Source organism: Sorex araneus, chromosome 1, assembly GCF_027595985.1.
Source record: "Sorex araneus isolate mSorAra2 chromosome 1, mSorAra2.pri, whole genome shotgun sequence".
Classification (NCBI taxonomy): domain Eukaryota; kingdom Metazoa; phylum Chordata; class Mammalia; order Eulipotyphla; family Soricidae; genus Sorex; species Sorex araneus.
In genome coordinates, this window is record NC_073302.1 from 390,144,558 (window position 1) to 390,157,935 (window position 13,378).

The 13,378-nt window shown below is 38.9% G+C and overlaps 1 protein-coding gene across 2 annotated transcripts; it reads right to left on the reverse strand.

The window, feature by feature from the left end:
* Nucleotides 1–220: 220 nt before the first annotated feature.
* On the reverse strand, nt 221–12,021 carry CLDN12 (claudin 12). Of its 2 annotated transcripts, XM_055135336.1 has the most exons (3): nt 11,913–12,021; nt 5,119–5,191; nt 221–4,348 (listed from the first exon to the last, which is right to left on the reverse strand). In XM_055135336.1, the coding sequence occupies exon 3, from the start codon at nt 4,313–4,315 to the stop codon at nt 3,581–3,583; it is 735 nt and encodes a 244-aa protein (XP_054991311.1). In that variant the 5' UTR covers nt 4,316–4,348; nt 5,119–5,191; nt 11,913–12,021; the 3' UTR covers nt 221–3,580. The 2 variants fall into 2 exon arrangements, with proteins under 2 accessions (XP_054991311.1, XP_054991319.1); XM_055135344.1 differs by lacking the exon at nt 5,119–5,191 and having other exon boundaries at nt 11,913–12,011.
* Between the last annotated feature and the right edge of the window lie 1,357 nt (nt 12,022–13,378).

The following is a 13,378-nucleotide window of genomic DNA, read 5'->3' on the forward strand; positions in this document are numbered from 1 at the left end:
TATGTTAGTTTAAAACAGTCCAGCAAACAACTAGGGCCACTCCTAGAATGGGCAAAGAGGTCTTAACGCTTCTACAATAAATCCAGGGTTTTCACTTACTTTTCAGTGGCTATTTTATAAGGTTTTAAGGTAAAATGTGTCTTTTTCAGTTTACATATATTCAATTAACATTTCTCAAGATAGTCTACCTTAAAAGACTGAGGAAATAAGACTAGAAACAGAAACTTATAAAAATACATCTTTTAATAAACATCAAGAAGTTCAGTGCAGTTTTTAGTGAAGTTTTACATTGCAGCTTACAGTAAAGATTATGAATTAGTGTATATTTACAAGTATACTCAGGAATATTTCTTTCTCCCAAGACCAAATAAACTGTATATGGAACATTCATCCCACATTTAAATTTGGTTTCCAAACTGGCTTCTACAAAAGTTGCTTAATATTAATAGGCTTTTACAACATAAATTTGAAGTGGAACTGGAGCAATAGTACAATGGCTAGGGCCCTTGCCTTGCATGCAGTCGACCCAAGTTCAATCCCCGGCTATCCATATGGACCCCCAAACCCACAAGAGTGACCCCTGAGTGCATAGCAAGGAGTAAGCCCTGAGCACCACTGGGTGTGGACCAATCCCCATTCTCTCCCCGTCGCCCCCCATCACAATGAGAGCCTGCTGAATCCTTAAAAGTTACTGAAAGAATGATAAACATTCCCTTTCTTTTGATGGCGTTGAAGAACAGCTGCTGAGAGCAAATCTGAACTATTAAAGGCAGTACGGGAAACAGCTGTTTCTTTTAAGTGAATTCCTAATAAATACCATTTTGAGGCTACAGATTATAAATTCAGGAGATTCTTGTAAGAAAAGTTTAACATTTATATTCATGGTCCCATGGTCCAAACACTATCCAATATTAATGACTAGTCTAATTTTCTTCACCATTGTTACACAAGGAAAGGAAAAATGGTGAAATTTTTGACACTATATAGACAAATTTAGTGAGAGAGAAGACTGAAACAAATCAGCAAAGAGGAATATTAAAATAATTTTAGGGCCAGAGAGAGAGAGAGTAGAGTGGGTAGGGTGCTTACCTTATACATGGCCAACCTGTGTCTGATCCCCAGCACCCCATAGTATCCCCCAAGCATGTCAGGAGTGACCCCTGAGCATCGCCAGATGTAACCTTGCCTCCCCCCAAAGAAGGAAGAGGAAAAAAAACCTTAATGGGCTAGAGTGATATAGTACAGTGAGTAGGGCATTTTTGCCTTGCACATGGTTAACCAGGGTTTGATCCCCAGCACTACACTGGATTCCCCAAGCCTGCCAGGAGTGATCCCCAAGTGCAGAGCCTGGAGTAAGACCCGAGTACCACCAGGGATGGCCCCAAAACAACACACAAAAAATAACTATCTAAGAATTCTACCTGCCATCATCTTGGAAGGATCAAGACTCAACTATGTCTAAGAAGATTTAAAAAGAATGAAATCAAAACCCAGAACTTAAAAGCCATAGTCTTGCATGCTTTCTACTGATATTTCAAATTTATACAAGTGGAATTATTTGCTATCTACATAAATTAGTATTAGGATTTGGAGGGAAGTATATCCACAAAATGATAAACCATATGCAAATCTGCAAAAAGGGCATAATAATCTGTTTCCCATGCAACTACCTGCTCATGAAATTTGTAATGGTTAACAGAATAAAATACTTATGAACACAGTACTAATTACACCAACTAAGCAGCAGTTCAAATTCATCAAGGCAAAGACCAAACATCCCTGAATTTCTAAACTTCATCTCAGAATTATTCACTGCATCACTATCATCTGGTTCCTGGATTTGCTTGAGCGGTACCAGTAATTATTAGTTCAGCTAAATTTTACCAAAGTAAAAAAGATACTTTAAGTACTCCTCCATTTTCTATTATATTTTCAGAGGGGAACAATTTCTCTAATACATTTATCCATACATATTATTATGATAGCATCTAAAGTAGGCACTTAAAGCAGTGGTTTTCAACCCGGACCACTATCCATTTGAGGTCAGTTTGAGAACTGACAATGAATAAACACTGGTATAGAGCAGTGATTTTCAACCTTTTTACACCTATAGAATGCATCAGTCTGAAGACTAATGGTTGAAAACCACTCCTTTAAAGCCTAACTTCTTAAACTGTGGGTCGTGACTCCAAACATAGGGTCATGTAACTAAATATGAAGGCTATTGTAAAATAGAGTTTCTTTACAATTCTCAGTAAATATTTTATTTGTACACCTATTTAACATACCTGGGTATCACATAAAAATTTCTTGGACAAAAAGGGGTTGCAAGTGAAAAAGTTTAAGAAGCCCTGCTCTGAAGAATCTATAATGAATTAAACTTCAAAGTTCTAGAATATATTGTTGATATTGTGCAATTCTTTGCATTTGAAATATATTACTGGAGCAATGACTGAGAAATTAAGAGCAGCTACCACTGAAGTCAGATTGTTCCCTAAATTATTAATTTTAAGAGCAATAGTGGTTTATCTTCCCTGTTAAACTTTGTGACAGGGACCAGATCTCATGTTCTGTCATGCATCCTCTTCTAGCACCTACTTAAGTGTTGGACACAGATAAATGCTTAAGGGAATAGCAGGATCGGAATCAAGGGTGAATGTAGTCATAGCAAAACCATGCCTCAACTTTCACCCATCACAGCTTTTAGGGTGAATCATTAATATTGTCATTGAAGAACAGATGACTGTGTCTGATCACTGTTAAGAGAATACAATCCACTGGTCCTCTTTCTATTTCTCAGTCATTAAAAGATTATAGATGGATATGAATACCACTAAGTATTAGTGGAAAAGGTTGTACTGCCTCAGAGGAAGCACCAATCACCTAGCACATTTTAACTCCAATAACTTATAGAATCATTAGCATTTAAAATCCTGTAATATATTATTCATTGCTAGTAAACATTTAAAGTGTTAGGCTTATTCTTTGACATCACATAAAATGCATTTAATTCTTAAACACTGGCATGAGGTAGAATTTAAAGAATTCACAAAAGAAAGTTATCTTCAAAATTCTGGACCCTATTTAATACAAGTAGGTGTGAGAGAGAAGTAAGTCACAGTCTTAAGCTGACAGACTGACTACTGTTAAGTATTACCCTATTGAACGTAAATTTCTTGTATGTGAAATTTTTTTTTCTGACTTAAAGTATTCTAGGGGGAAAGGAAAATAAACAACCTGAAATACTCAGATTGTATACAATACCTTCTCTTAGCCATCATTTTCAACTTTACCATGTTATTCTAAATCACCTCAACTGAGACAAAAGTTCTATTTAACTAATTATGTATCAATATGAAGGTTAAAAACTCTTCTAGCATAAGAAGCCTAAGAAAAGGAAGTAATTCACATTTAATATAAAGTACTTTTCATAAAAACTAGCAGCACTTCATTCTACCTACCAGAACTTGGTTTCACTGACTGGTCAGAAATAAAAGGAAAACGTATACAGGTTCATACAACTCCTTGGTAAGGGGAAATGTGAGGCTATAGAGTTTTTCTTAACAACTATTTCCCCCCATTAGGTGGTATGTGAAACTACTGGAATGTCAATTTCAATGGCAGAGAGACGGGAGCGTGCTGAATAGGGCTGTGAGTAAGTGTGCATATTGGCAGGATGTGAGTAAAGTGGTTGCCAGAAAGGAGAAGGCAAAGATTTGCATGCACAATACCAAATAAACAGAAGAAGAGAAGTCATAAACAGGCCCCCAGCACTAGCAATAGTGACATACACTGCATAGTCGAATGTAAAGAATGGTGCAAACTTCCTGTTCAGATGGGTATTATAAAAGATGACCCAGATGGATGGGGAGAGGCTTACAATACCCGCCAGGAAAAAGAACAGCCCGGCCACAAGATGGCAGCCTGCACTGTTGACCAGACACTTGGCCAGTTTGACATTGGGCACTGAGGACCTGAAGGCTGTGTTGCACATTCCAATTAGGCAGAGCAGTAGGGCCCCCATGGCGATCAGGATGCTGAGAGGCAGGGCAAATTGTAGGACCCGCAAGTCCAGCTGGTCAACTGAGTAGTACCAAGTAGTGTCGTACATCAGGCAGTCACTACTCCCATCATAGCGGGCACACTTCACCCATAGGCCAGTGTAAACAGTCAGGTTCTTTTCATTTCTGTTGAACGTTATCAGCCGTAATTTCCTCCAGTTGGGCAGTAGAGTCCCCGCAAAGAGTCCTGCTACTGAGGCGATTCCACACAGGAAGGACAGGACTGTGGCTGCATGGACATCTCGACAGCCCATGTTAGGCAGGCTTGTGCAGGCTTGTCTGTCAGACTGCGGAGGGTGACACAAGAGGAAAAATCGTGAGGGGACAATAGAAGAATACAGCAGGAAGTGTAGTGCCAACTGGCAACACTACTAATGCTGAAATGTCAAAGAGAGAAATTCTGCTCCTTGTATCCTTTCTGTGCACAACATGAATGTATACAAACACATGTGCCTGCAGCATCAGGGCACAGGTGCAGACATGCCTCTGTAATCACCAACTGGGTGGTACAGCAAGAGAAGTCTTTAGTCACAAGCATTTTTCTTTATACCACATCAAGGAGACAATCAATACAATTTTAAATTCCCTTAGCATAGCACCTGAAATTCTCACAACTGGCTGTCTCTACTCACGCATTTAACATACATAAGTGAAGCTAGGTTCAAGGCATACAGCAACCACCACATACAGACAACACAAACTGGACCTCAGTTGTAAAATGACACACGCACATAGTAGAAGCAAAGGTGGCTCGTAAAAGATGCAGGTGTAGAGAGAGAGATACTACACAGACTCTGAGGCAAACTGCTTGGGTTCTAATCCCCACTTCCTCACTAGCCAAATGATTTTGAACCAGCAACGGTTCTTCTCTGTGCCTCATTTTCCTCATCTGAAAAAGTAACAAGCCTCTCTAATAGGTTCTTCTATGTGTGATGATAATGTCAAGTGCTCACAACATTCTAGTGCACTCTCTAATAGGTTCTTCTATATGTGATGATAATGTCAAGTGCTCACAACATATCTAGTGCACTATAAGACCAAGGCAAGCAGTAAGTACCTTGCAGCACTCAATGATCAGTTCAAGTTCTTGACATACTGAAGAAGTTCAAGGAATATGTGCTGAATAAATCCTAAAAGAAAAAAAACAAAAAGCAAACTCACCTCAATCTTAAACTAGGCACAATAGAAAATTAAAAAATGTAAATGGACTCCAAAGAATAAATAAATAAAAAGAAAACAAATGTCCTTGAAATTATTCTGTTCAGCTATTTCATGGATGACTCAAAGTAACTGAAGTGCTTTTCAGATTATGTCACTGATTATACTAATACTGCTCAAATAAGATGTATGCGAAGTTTTTAAGTAACAACCACCTTTCTCTATTAAAAGCTATTTCTCAAGAAAAGAAAAACATAATTAGACCTTTCTTTCATCTAAAATTCAAATACTGTATTTCTTTTTTGTATGTGGCAAATTCTAAAAGCCACTATCTTATTCACCTGTAATTTCTTCAAGGGTTTGAAAATCACTGTCCAAATATCATTAAAATATATTTTCTCTGCCTTCTGTCACATACATTTATGAGACAACAAACAAGGGGAAGCACATTTTACCTCTTTTAATTGTATGACAAAGGGATAAGAATATTCTAAAGTTTAGGATATACTTATTTTGGGGCCAGAGAGATAATAGAGAGGTTTAAGGCACCTGCCAGTTCCTTAGGGAATGGAGATGACCCAGTTCCAGCACTACCTATGATCCCTTGAGCACCTCCAGGAATGACTCCTGAACATCATCAGGCCTAGCCTCTGAGCATTGCTGGACCCCAATCCTCCACCCCAAAAGAATCTTCTTACTTCAGAATACTGTTTTTACTTAGAGTCAAATATTATCTGTTAAGATGATACAGTAACTTTCTCAGGAGTTCAAAATGCTGAGAAATACTACTTCTAAATGCATCTGTATGTAAGAACATGATGTCCTTTAGAAAACAATATATTTACTCCAGTATTATTTGAGGGATGAAAGGAGGCAGTTTGGGCTACTTCTGGCTAGGCTCAGTAGTGACCCTGGTAATGTCTAGGGACCATAGTGGTGCTGGTAGTTAAATCAGGGTCAGCTATATTATACATATAGGCCTCGGGGCTAGAGCAATAGCACAGTGGGTAGGGCGTTTGCATCGCCAGGTGTGACCCAAAAAGCAAAAAAAGAAAAAGGGCCTTATCTCCCATATTTATCTTCTAGCCCAATATTTTCTACTAGTAAAACTAACAGTAATTTTCTAGTAGAAAATATATAGGTATATGTACATACCTATAGACATACACTATCTATCTCCCCCATATACTGTGAGCAACTTGCACACTGCCTGTCACATTGTCAACCTAATATAAGAACTGGGACCTGTGCCTGGCACCACAAAAACAAAAAATGGGACTCTGTCCCCAAGACCATAGTAACTTACAAAGGTAGGTAACTGATAAAGTAGAACTGGAAAGGTATATGATCATGGGGCTGGAGCAATAGCACAGTGGGTAGGGCGTTTGCCTTGCACGTGGCCAACCCGGGTTCGATTCCCAGCATCCCATGAGCACCACCAGGAGTAATTCCTGAGTGCAAAGCCAGGAGTGACCCCTGAGCATCGCTGGGTGTGACCAAAAAAAAAAAAAAGCAAAAAAAAGTATACGGTCATTCCTATCAATATTACATTCAACGTATATTTAATGAGTATCAGGCACATGCAAAACAGGTCCTAGAGGGACACTAAAACCACTAAGATCTGGACCTTACCCCAACGTGTTAACAGACTGAGGACAAGAATGTGCTATTCTATGAGAACTCCAAATGCTTAAAGTAAATCAGCTTTATGATCAGTGAGTGTCAAGTGGTAAATTAAGTAGTAAACTAAATGAAACAATAAGATGTCTGATCAAAAAAATATGTCACATAGAATTTGAGAAAGACAGAGGAATAAAACAATGATGTTTTAACTTAAACAGTACTGTATTTTTCTCAAAGTTTTGGCACACTTCTTGCTTTTAGAGGTAGTTAACAAATATATTTATCAATATAATTAAGTTTACCCCACTGATTCCTACAAAGCAAATGAAGAATCAAGATAAGGATAAATTACATTAATAAATTCAGGCTTGCTCTTCAAGCCTAAATTTTCCCTTGAACATGTGTACCTCCTTGCTTGCTTGCTGGTTCTTTCAGGATTGTGTTCACTCTTGAACATGTATGCCTTTCCTTCAACTCCATGCACATCTTTCTAAGTTTCTGTCAATAAAAACTATATTGCTTCATTATTTCACTTTCTCCTAAGATTCTTTCCGGTGAGGGGAAGGCAACAGACCATGAATACCTGTGCCAAGGTTAGGACTTAAGTTCCTTTCCTACAAAGAATGATTAATTAATAAAAGAATTTGTGTACATAAAAAATAAAATTCATTCTTTCTTTTTCTGAGGGGGGAGCACACCGAGTAGTGCTGAGGACTTATTCTTGGCTCTATGCTCAGGGATCACTCCTGGAGGGTTTGTGAACCATATTAGGTGTCAGGGATCAAATCTGGGTCAACTGCATGCAAGGCAAAATCCTTACCTGTTTATAACCTGAATATTACCTGAAGTAATAATATTCTATGGACTAGTACCTGTTTTACTATAGCTTAGCCCTTCATTATATTTTTTAACAGTTCTTAGATTAACAAAGATAGAACAATATTCCATATCAAATAAATATAAATGTTATATCCACCTCCTGCACTTTCTTTGTAGAAGGATTCTTAGTTCAAATTCTAGAGTCTGGGAACCCAGAACTCCTATAGAGCCAATATGATGGATTTTCTTCAGAAAGGAAGTACTACTTGCCTCAACTCTTTAATTTTTTTTTTTTTAACTGCAGTGCTGGAACTTATGCCTTAGCTCTTTACAACTTTGCTTGTTTTTAATGCCTCATTAACTCCACATATATTTTATTTAATAGTAGGTCATATAGTCCACTAGAGGATCAAGTAATATTCTATGGGACTAACTGAAAGGAAGCATGTTTAGCAATTTAAAACCTAAAAACAATGCTGACTCTCAGGTAAGAATTTGTTTATAAATAAGAGTGAAAAACCATTCTCCGTCTGTTTCATGTCAATTTTGAATCCAGAATTTTTCTCAAATTCAAATATAATCATCTCACTCTATTTCTTACCATGTAATTTATTTTAATATTATTTTTAAATTCTTTTCATAGTTTCCAAGTTTCCAATTCTACATCCTTCCTCCAAATTCTCAGATTCCCTATGTGTCAATATCCCATTTTACACACTGCAGACAAAGTAAGCATGTATGTAAGTAAGCAAGCAAAGTAAGCATGTAGTTCTATAAACTTTTCAAGTTTTCAGCTTCTAATTTGGCTAAGAGCTTTTTCTCATGCTATTCTTCCTTTAAGAACATTCTTAATCTCCAGTCTTTGCTTAGCCAGTATGTTTATATCCCTAAGGTTTCTAGGGAAGCTGTTTCTAAACTTTCCTTCTCTGCCGCTAGTTATTGTCTTTGTACTTTTTCTTTGGTAGCAGTGATTACACATATAGTTACTGGTCAGTGTTTATCTTTCCCGCCAGAGTGATTCCAGAAGAACAAAGAGCCTTCTGTTCTTTTCCCTTTGTCCAGCATTGGCACATAAAAGCACTCAATTATTTGTCAAATGAACAAACAAAGGCCCATAAGAGTATGGCCAGGACACAGAAGGAATCATCCATTTGCTATTATTAGCTCCCTTTATTCAGATCCAGTGTTGTCAAGCCTCAAAGCTTTTAAAACCTGCCTCTGCTTATCTCTACCGGTCAAATTCTATTTCATTTTTTGCAACAAATACAATGTTCTTTCCCCAGAAACTTCCCTAGAAATGAGGTCATTCACAGGTATTTACAGGTGGACTATGATTCTAGAAATAAATATCTGTTTGGCAACACAGATTAACTTTTATGATGGTTAGAGAGTCTATCCACAATGACTGTGCTGGTTCATGTGTTCTCAACTTTTGGGTATGAAATACAGTGGATACATACCCCATCATTAAGAGTGGTTAATATAACCAACTAATGTTTTAACTTACTGTTTATCAAAGCTAAGTATTGTATTTGTAGTTATATTTTCTTTTAAAAATGGCAAGGAGGAAAAGCAAGCTTCTTTTTGCTATACAAATTCTCTTGATTGGAGACAATGAAAAATATGTGAGACTAAGACTACATTTTAACAACTTTGAGCAGTGCCTCTCAAGAGCAGTAGGCTCTGTTTATACATAACAGACACATACATGGGTTTGTTACTTCTGAGAGGAAGTTTGGTATTGTGACCTAGGTAACCAAAGACCCAAATGCTAGTTACAACCTTCCATGCACAAACTGAAGAAATCATTTATGTCCTCTTTACCTCAAATTTCTAACCTGTAAAAATTCTCCAAAGTAGCTGTGAGATCATGAATAAAGAAGCACTTTGTAAAACAGAAGACAGCCAGAAGTGTAAGCTTATAATAATTATGACATATAGGCCTATTTACTCTCTCTGGCTATGAACATTCTTTTGTTCTGGACACTAGACAAAATAATCATAGATGACTGCAGCCAAAACAATGACAGAGTACACTCTCTGGAGCAGTTGCTGATCAAATCAAACAAGGGCAGTTTCAAAACTACCACTTCGTTGTTGTCATCTACCATCTGTTCCACAGTGACTTTCAAAGAAGCAGATAAAATTTGGCAATTTAAGATTACACAATATCAATGATACCCTTTTGGGTAAAAAAGAATTTCAAAGAATTTTTTCCCTATGATTTAAAATACTTCAAAGAAGTCTACAATGGAATAGCGGCCAAGAGATTTAGGAATTCAAAAACCCATCATTAAGTAATTTTCCAGGCAATAATACAATGGGTCAAATATTTACCTTGTACAGGGGAGAAAACAGGAACCTCCCAGCTGTGCCATAAGTGAATCCTGAATGTAGAACCAGGAGTAAGCACTGAGCTTCGCTGGTGTGGCCCCAAGAACAAAATACCAAATTTTCAGTGCTAACTATGAGGAATAACTATACAAGAACATGTGTGATAACAGTTATACCAATTTTTAATGGTAATAACTGCAATCCCTTCTGCCTGAATTATGTGTTTTTTTGAGAAACTATAGGTCATCAGTCATTGCACTCCTAAGGAAGGTGTGTTGTGTACTACAACAATTTGGTTTAATTAGAGAAAAGTGTCCTGAGATATATGGCATCATGTCTATGCATAGAAATGAGCTATAATCACAGATTATATTTACTCATTGAGGTTTCTGGTCGCTCTAAATCAGCTTTATCCAAATGAGAATACAAATCTGAACACACAGTAGCAATATTCAGAGCCTAAAGAAAAAAATATTCACCCAAATAATTACAGTACTTCTTTAAATACTCAATTTGACTTCACACAGAATTAAAGTAATTATTGCTCATACCAATAAAATATTATACTAAAATAATAAGTAAGAGACTGGGGGATATTTTATTCTTAATATATCAATATGTAAGATAGATAAAAAATTAAATCTCCTTTAGGCATTTGAGAAGATAAAAAACGGGATAAAAGTCACATTACTGTCTTGGAATTACCTTATCAATATTTAATGAAATTTTATTAAATTTCACAGACTACAATGAAAAAATGAAAAAATACACAAAACACTGAGCTGTTCATTGCCCAGGAAGTAAAGTAATTGTTTCTGCGATACTTTTTAAAATGATACACCAAAACCCTGCAGCGTGGATCAGCACTGTGCATCCTAAAATTTGCAGCTGGAACGCTTTTTCAAATATATGGCTGCCCCACGGGCCTCAGGGCCTAAACCTGCCACTTAAGTGTTTCAATCTATCTTTTTGAAGCATCAGGGACTTCCTGCTCAAACAGTATTTATCTCAACCAGCAAGAGAATGGAGACTAGTAAACGCCTGAGAGCTTCCTGGATCACTAGCCTAGGGCCGATGATTACACCTGTAGCAGTTCTCACTGCGGCGAAGAAAGATTTAAATCAAGTTTTCGCCCAGGAAATAAATGATTCTTGGGTTGGCAGCGAGCATCATAACTGCTCTCCTCAAAGTCAAGAGAATCCTTCTAAATTTTTTAAATTTCTTTATGTTTTACAATTCAAAACTCCACCTAAGAGCCAGGGAGGTGAGAAAGCTCCCGGAACTGGAGCGCAAGCTCCGCAGGCTGGAGGGCTGGGCTGAAACCGGAGCCCGGGGTCGACCCTCCTCCCCACCGAGAGCATCAGGCAGGGAGCAAGTCGTGGGCACCGCCGAGTGTGACCCGCAAAGCCTCCAGCACGTCCCTCCGGGCTTGAATAAGCTACTCAGTCAAAACGGGGTCACCAAATTCGGCCTTCCCCTAATAACGCGCGCGAGGTGGGTGGGTGATGGGGGGGGGTTGGGGAGAATCCAAGCTTCCGGCGCCCCCAGTTGACGGGAAGGGAGAGAAAAGCTTTCTAAGCCCGCGAGCCCGCCGTGAGGACTGGGGGGAGGGGGGCTGGAGGGGGCCGCCCGCGGGAGCCAGCCCTGCCCCACCGCGCGGGTCGAACCCGCAAGCCGGGGGCGTCTTTAAACCAGCAGCATCCGTGGCCGCCCTCGAAACAGCGGCCCCTCGGCACCGCCAAGCCCGCCGTGGCACCCGCACCTCCCTCAGCGGCATTCCAAGCCCTCCTTACGCCGCGACCACCTCCACGAACGCGCTCCGCGACTTTTTCCCCCCGAATCTCCCGACTTCTTCCCACGCCCGCGAAAATCTTCATCTCCGTCCGCCCGAGACCCAGAAATCGCGACCACACCTACCCGTTTCTCACACCCGAGGCACTTCACACTCCCTCCCCCGGGATCATCTCAGCTACTCTGCCTCGCAGCGTCCCCGGAAGTGCGCGCCCCCGACACCCGCACCGGAGGCTTCTGGGAATACCCGCGGGTTCCCCAGAGGCCCGCGAGAGGCCGGCCCCGGATGCCCGGGAGACTACAACTCCCAGGATCCACCGCGCCGCCCGCGCCGCAAGCGGCCACCCTCTCCTGACCCCTCCCGCCCCTCATTTCCTCACTTGCCACCTGCTCTGTTCTGTTCCTTGCAGATTTGGATGGCGGGTCTGAAATGAAAAGGTTAAACGAAACAAAACGCAAAATAGCATTCGAGTGGTTGTGATTTTTCCCTTAATAGGTTTCACTAGAAATTGTTACCCCCACCCCCTCCAATGAAGTAATTTATGACAAAAAGATGCACAGGCCAACTCTAGTAATGGACTGTCCAGGTTTATGTTGCCGTGTGCTTACACGTTAGTTGGGTGGCTTTGGGCAGGTTCTTTCCCAATGGGGTTATCTGTAAAATGGGAATAATGAATATACATCCATCATAAGATTGTATTGAAAATTAAGTAAATTGTTAAAGCCACAGAGCCAAATAAAACACATATCCCGCTCTTGTAGGCTTGAACTAACTTTAATTTGCTCTCCCTCACAATTTCAATTGTCCTCTGCCTTTCTTTGTTGGTTTCTCCTATTTGTGTAGCCCTGTTTAGTGACTACCTGCATAAAAGGATTCAAAACTATGATTTTTTTTTTTAAAAAAAAGGAAGGAAGGATGGTGCTACATTTGAATTATCACACAGATAACTATGATAAATGTTGGTAACTTAAATCTGGAGAAAATTACTGTACGGGTGCTCACAGTAATATTTCAATTATACATATCTTAAAATTTTTTCAAATTATAAAGTTTTTAAAATATAAAGTTTTAAAACAAAGAATATTAGGTTCAAAGAAATGGAGGGATGATGTATCACTGTCCCACTCTGCCCCATATGATGCTAAGCAAGTAAACAGCCTTTATGTTTCATCTGTAATAACTACAGCAAAAAATAATAGAATGAGTTACTATCATTAAATGACTTACTATGTACAATGTAGTTTACAACAGTGTCTGACACACAATGCTGTACTGTTACTATTTTGTGTTGTTCTAGTAACAACAGGTTGTTAATGATGGAAAAGGGAAATAGATCAATACTATGTGCCGTACTGCTTCAGAAATTAATAAAATTGTCTAAGACCAGAAGCATTTCAATCCAAAATGCGACCTAGAAATGTTAAGATGAAAAAGAGAGAACTACATACAAATAAAACTAAAGGATTTTAGTTTCATAATTATATCTTATTTAAGAAAATTATACCACACTTCATTAAACCTTTTCTTTAGAAACAATACCAATAATAACGTTTGACAACCAATAAAAAATTAAGGTACTGGTCATAATGTA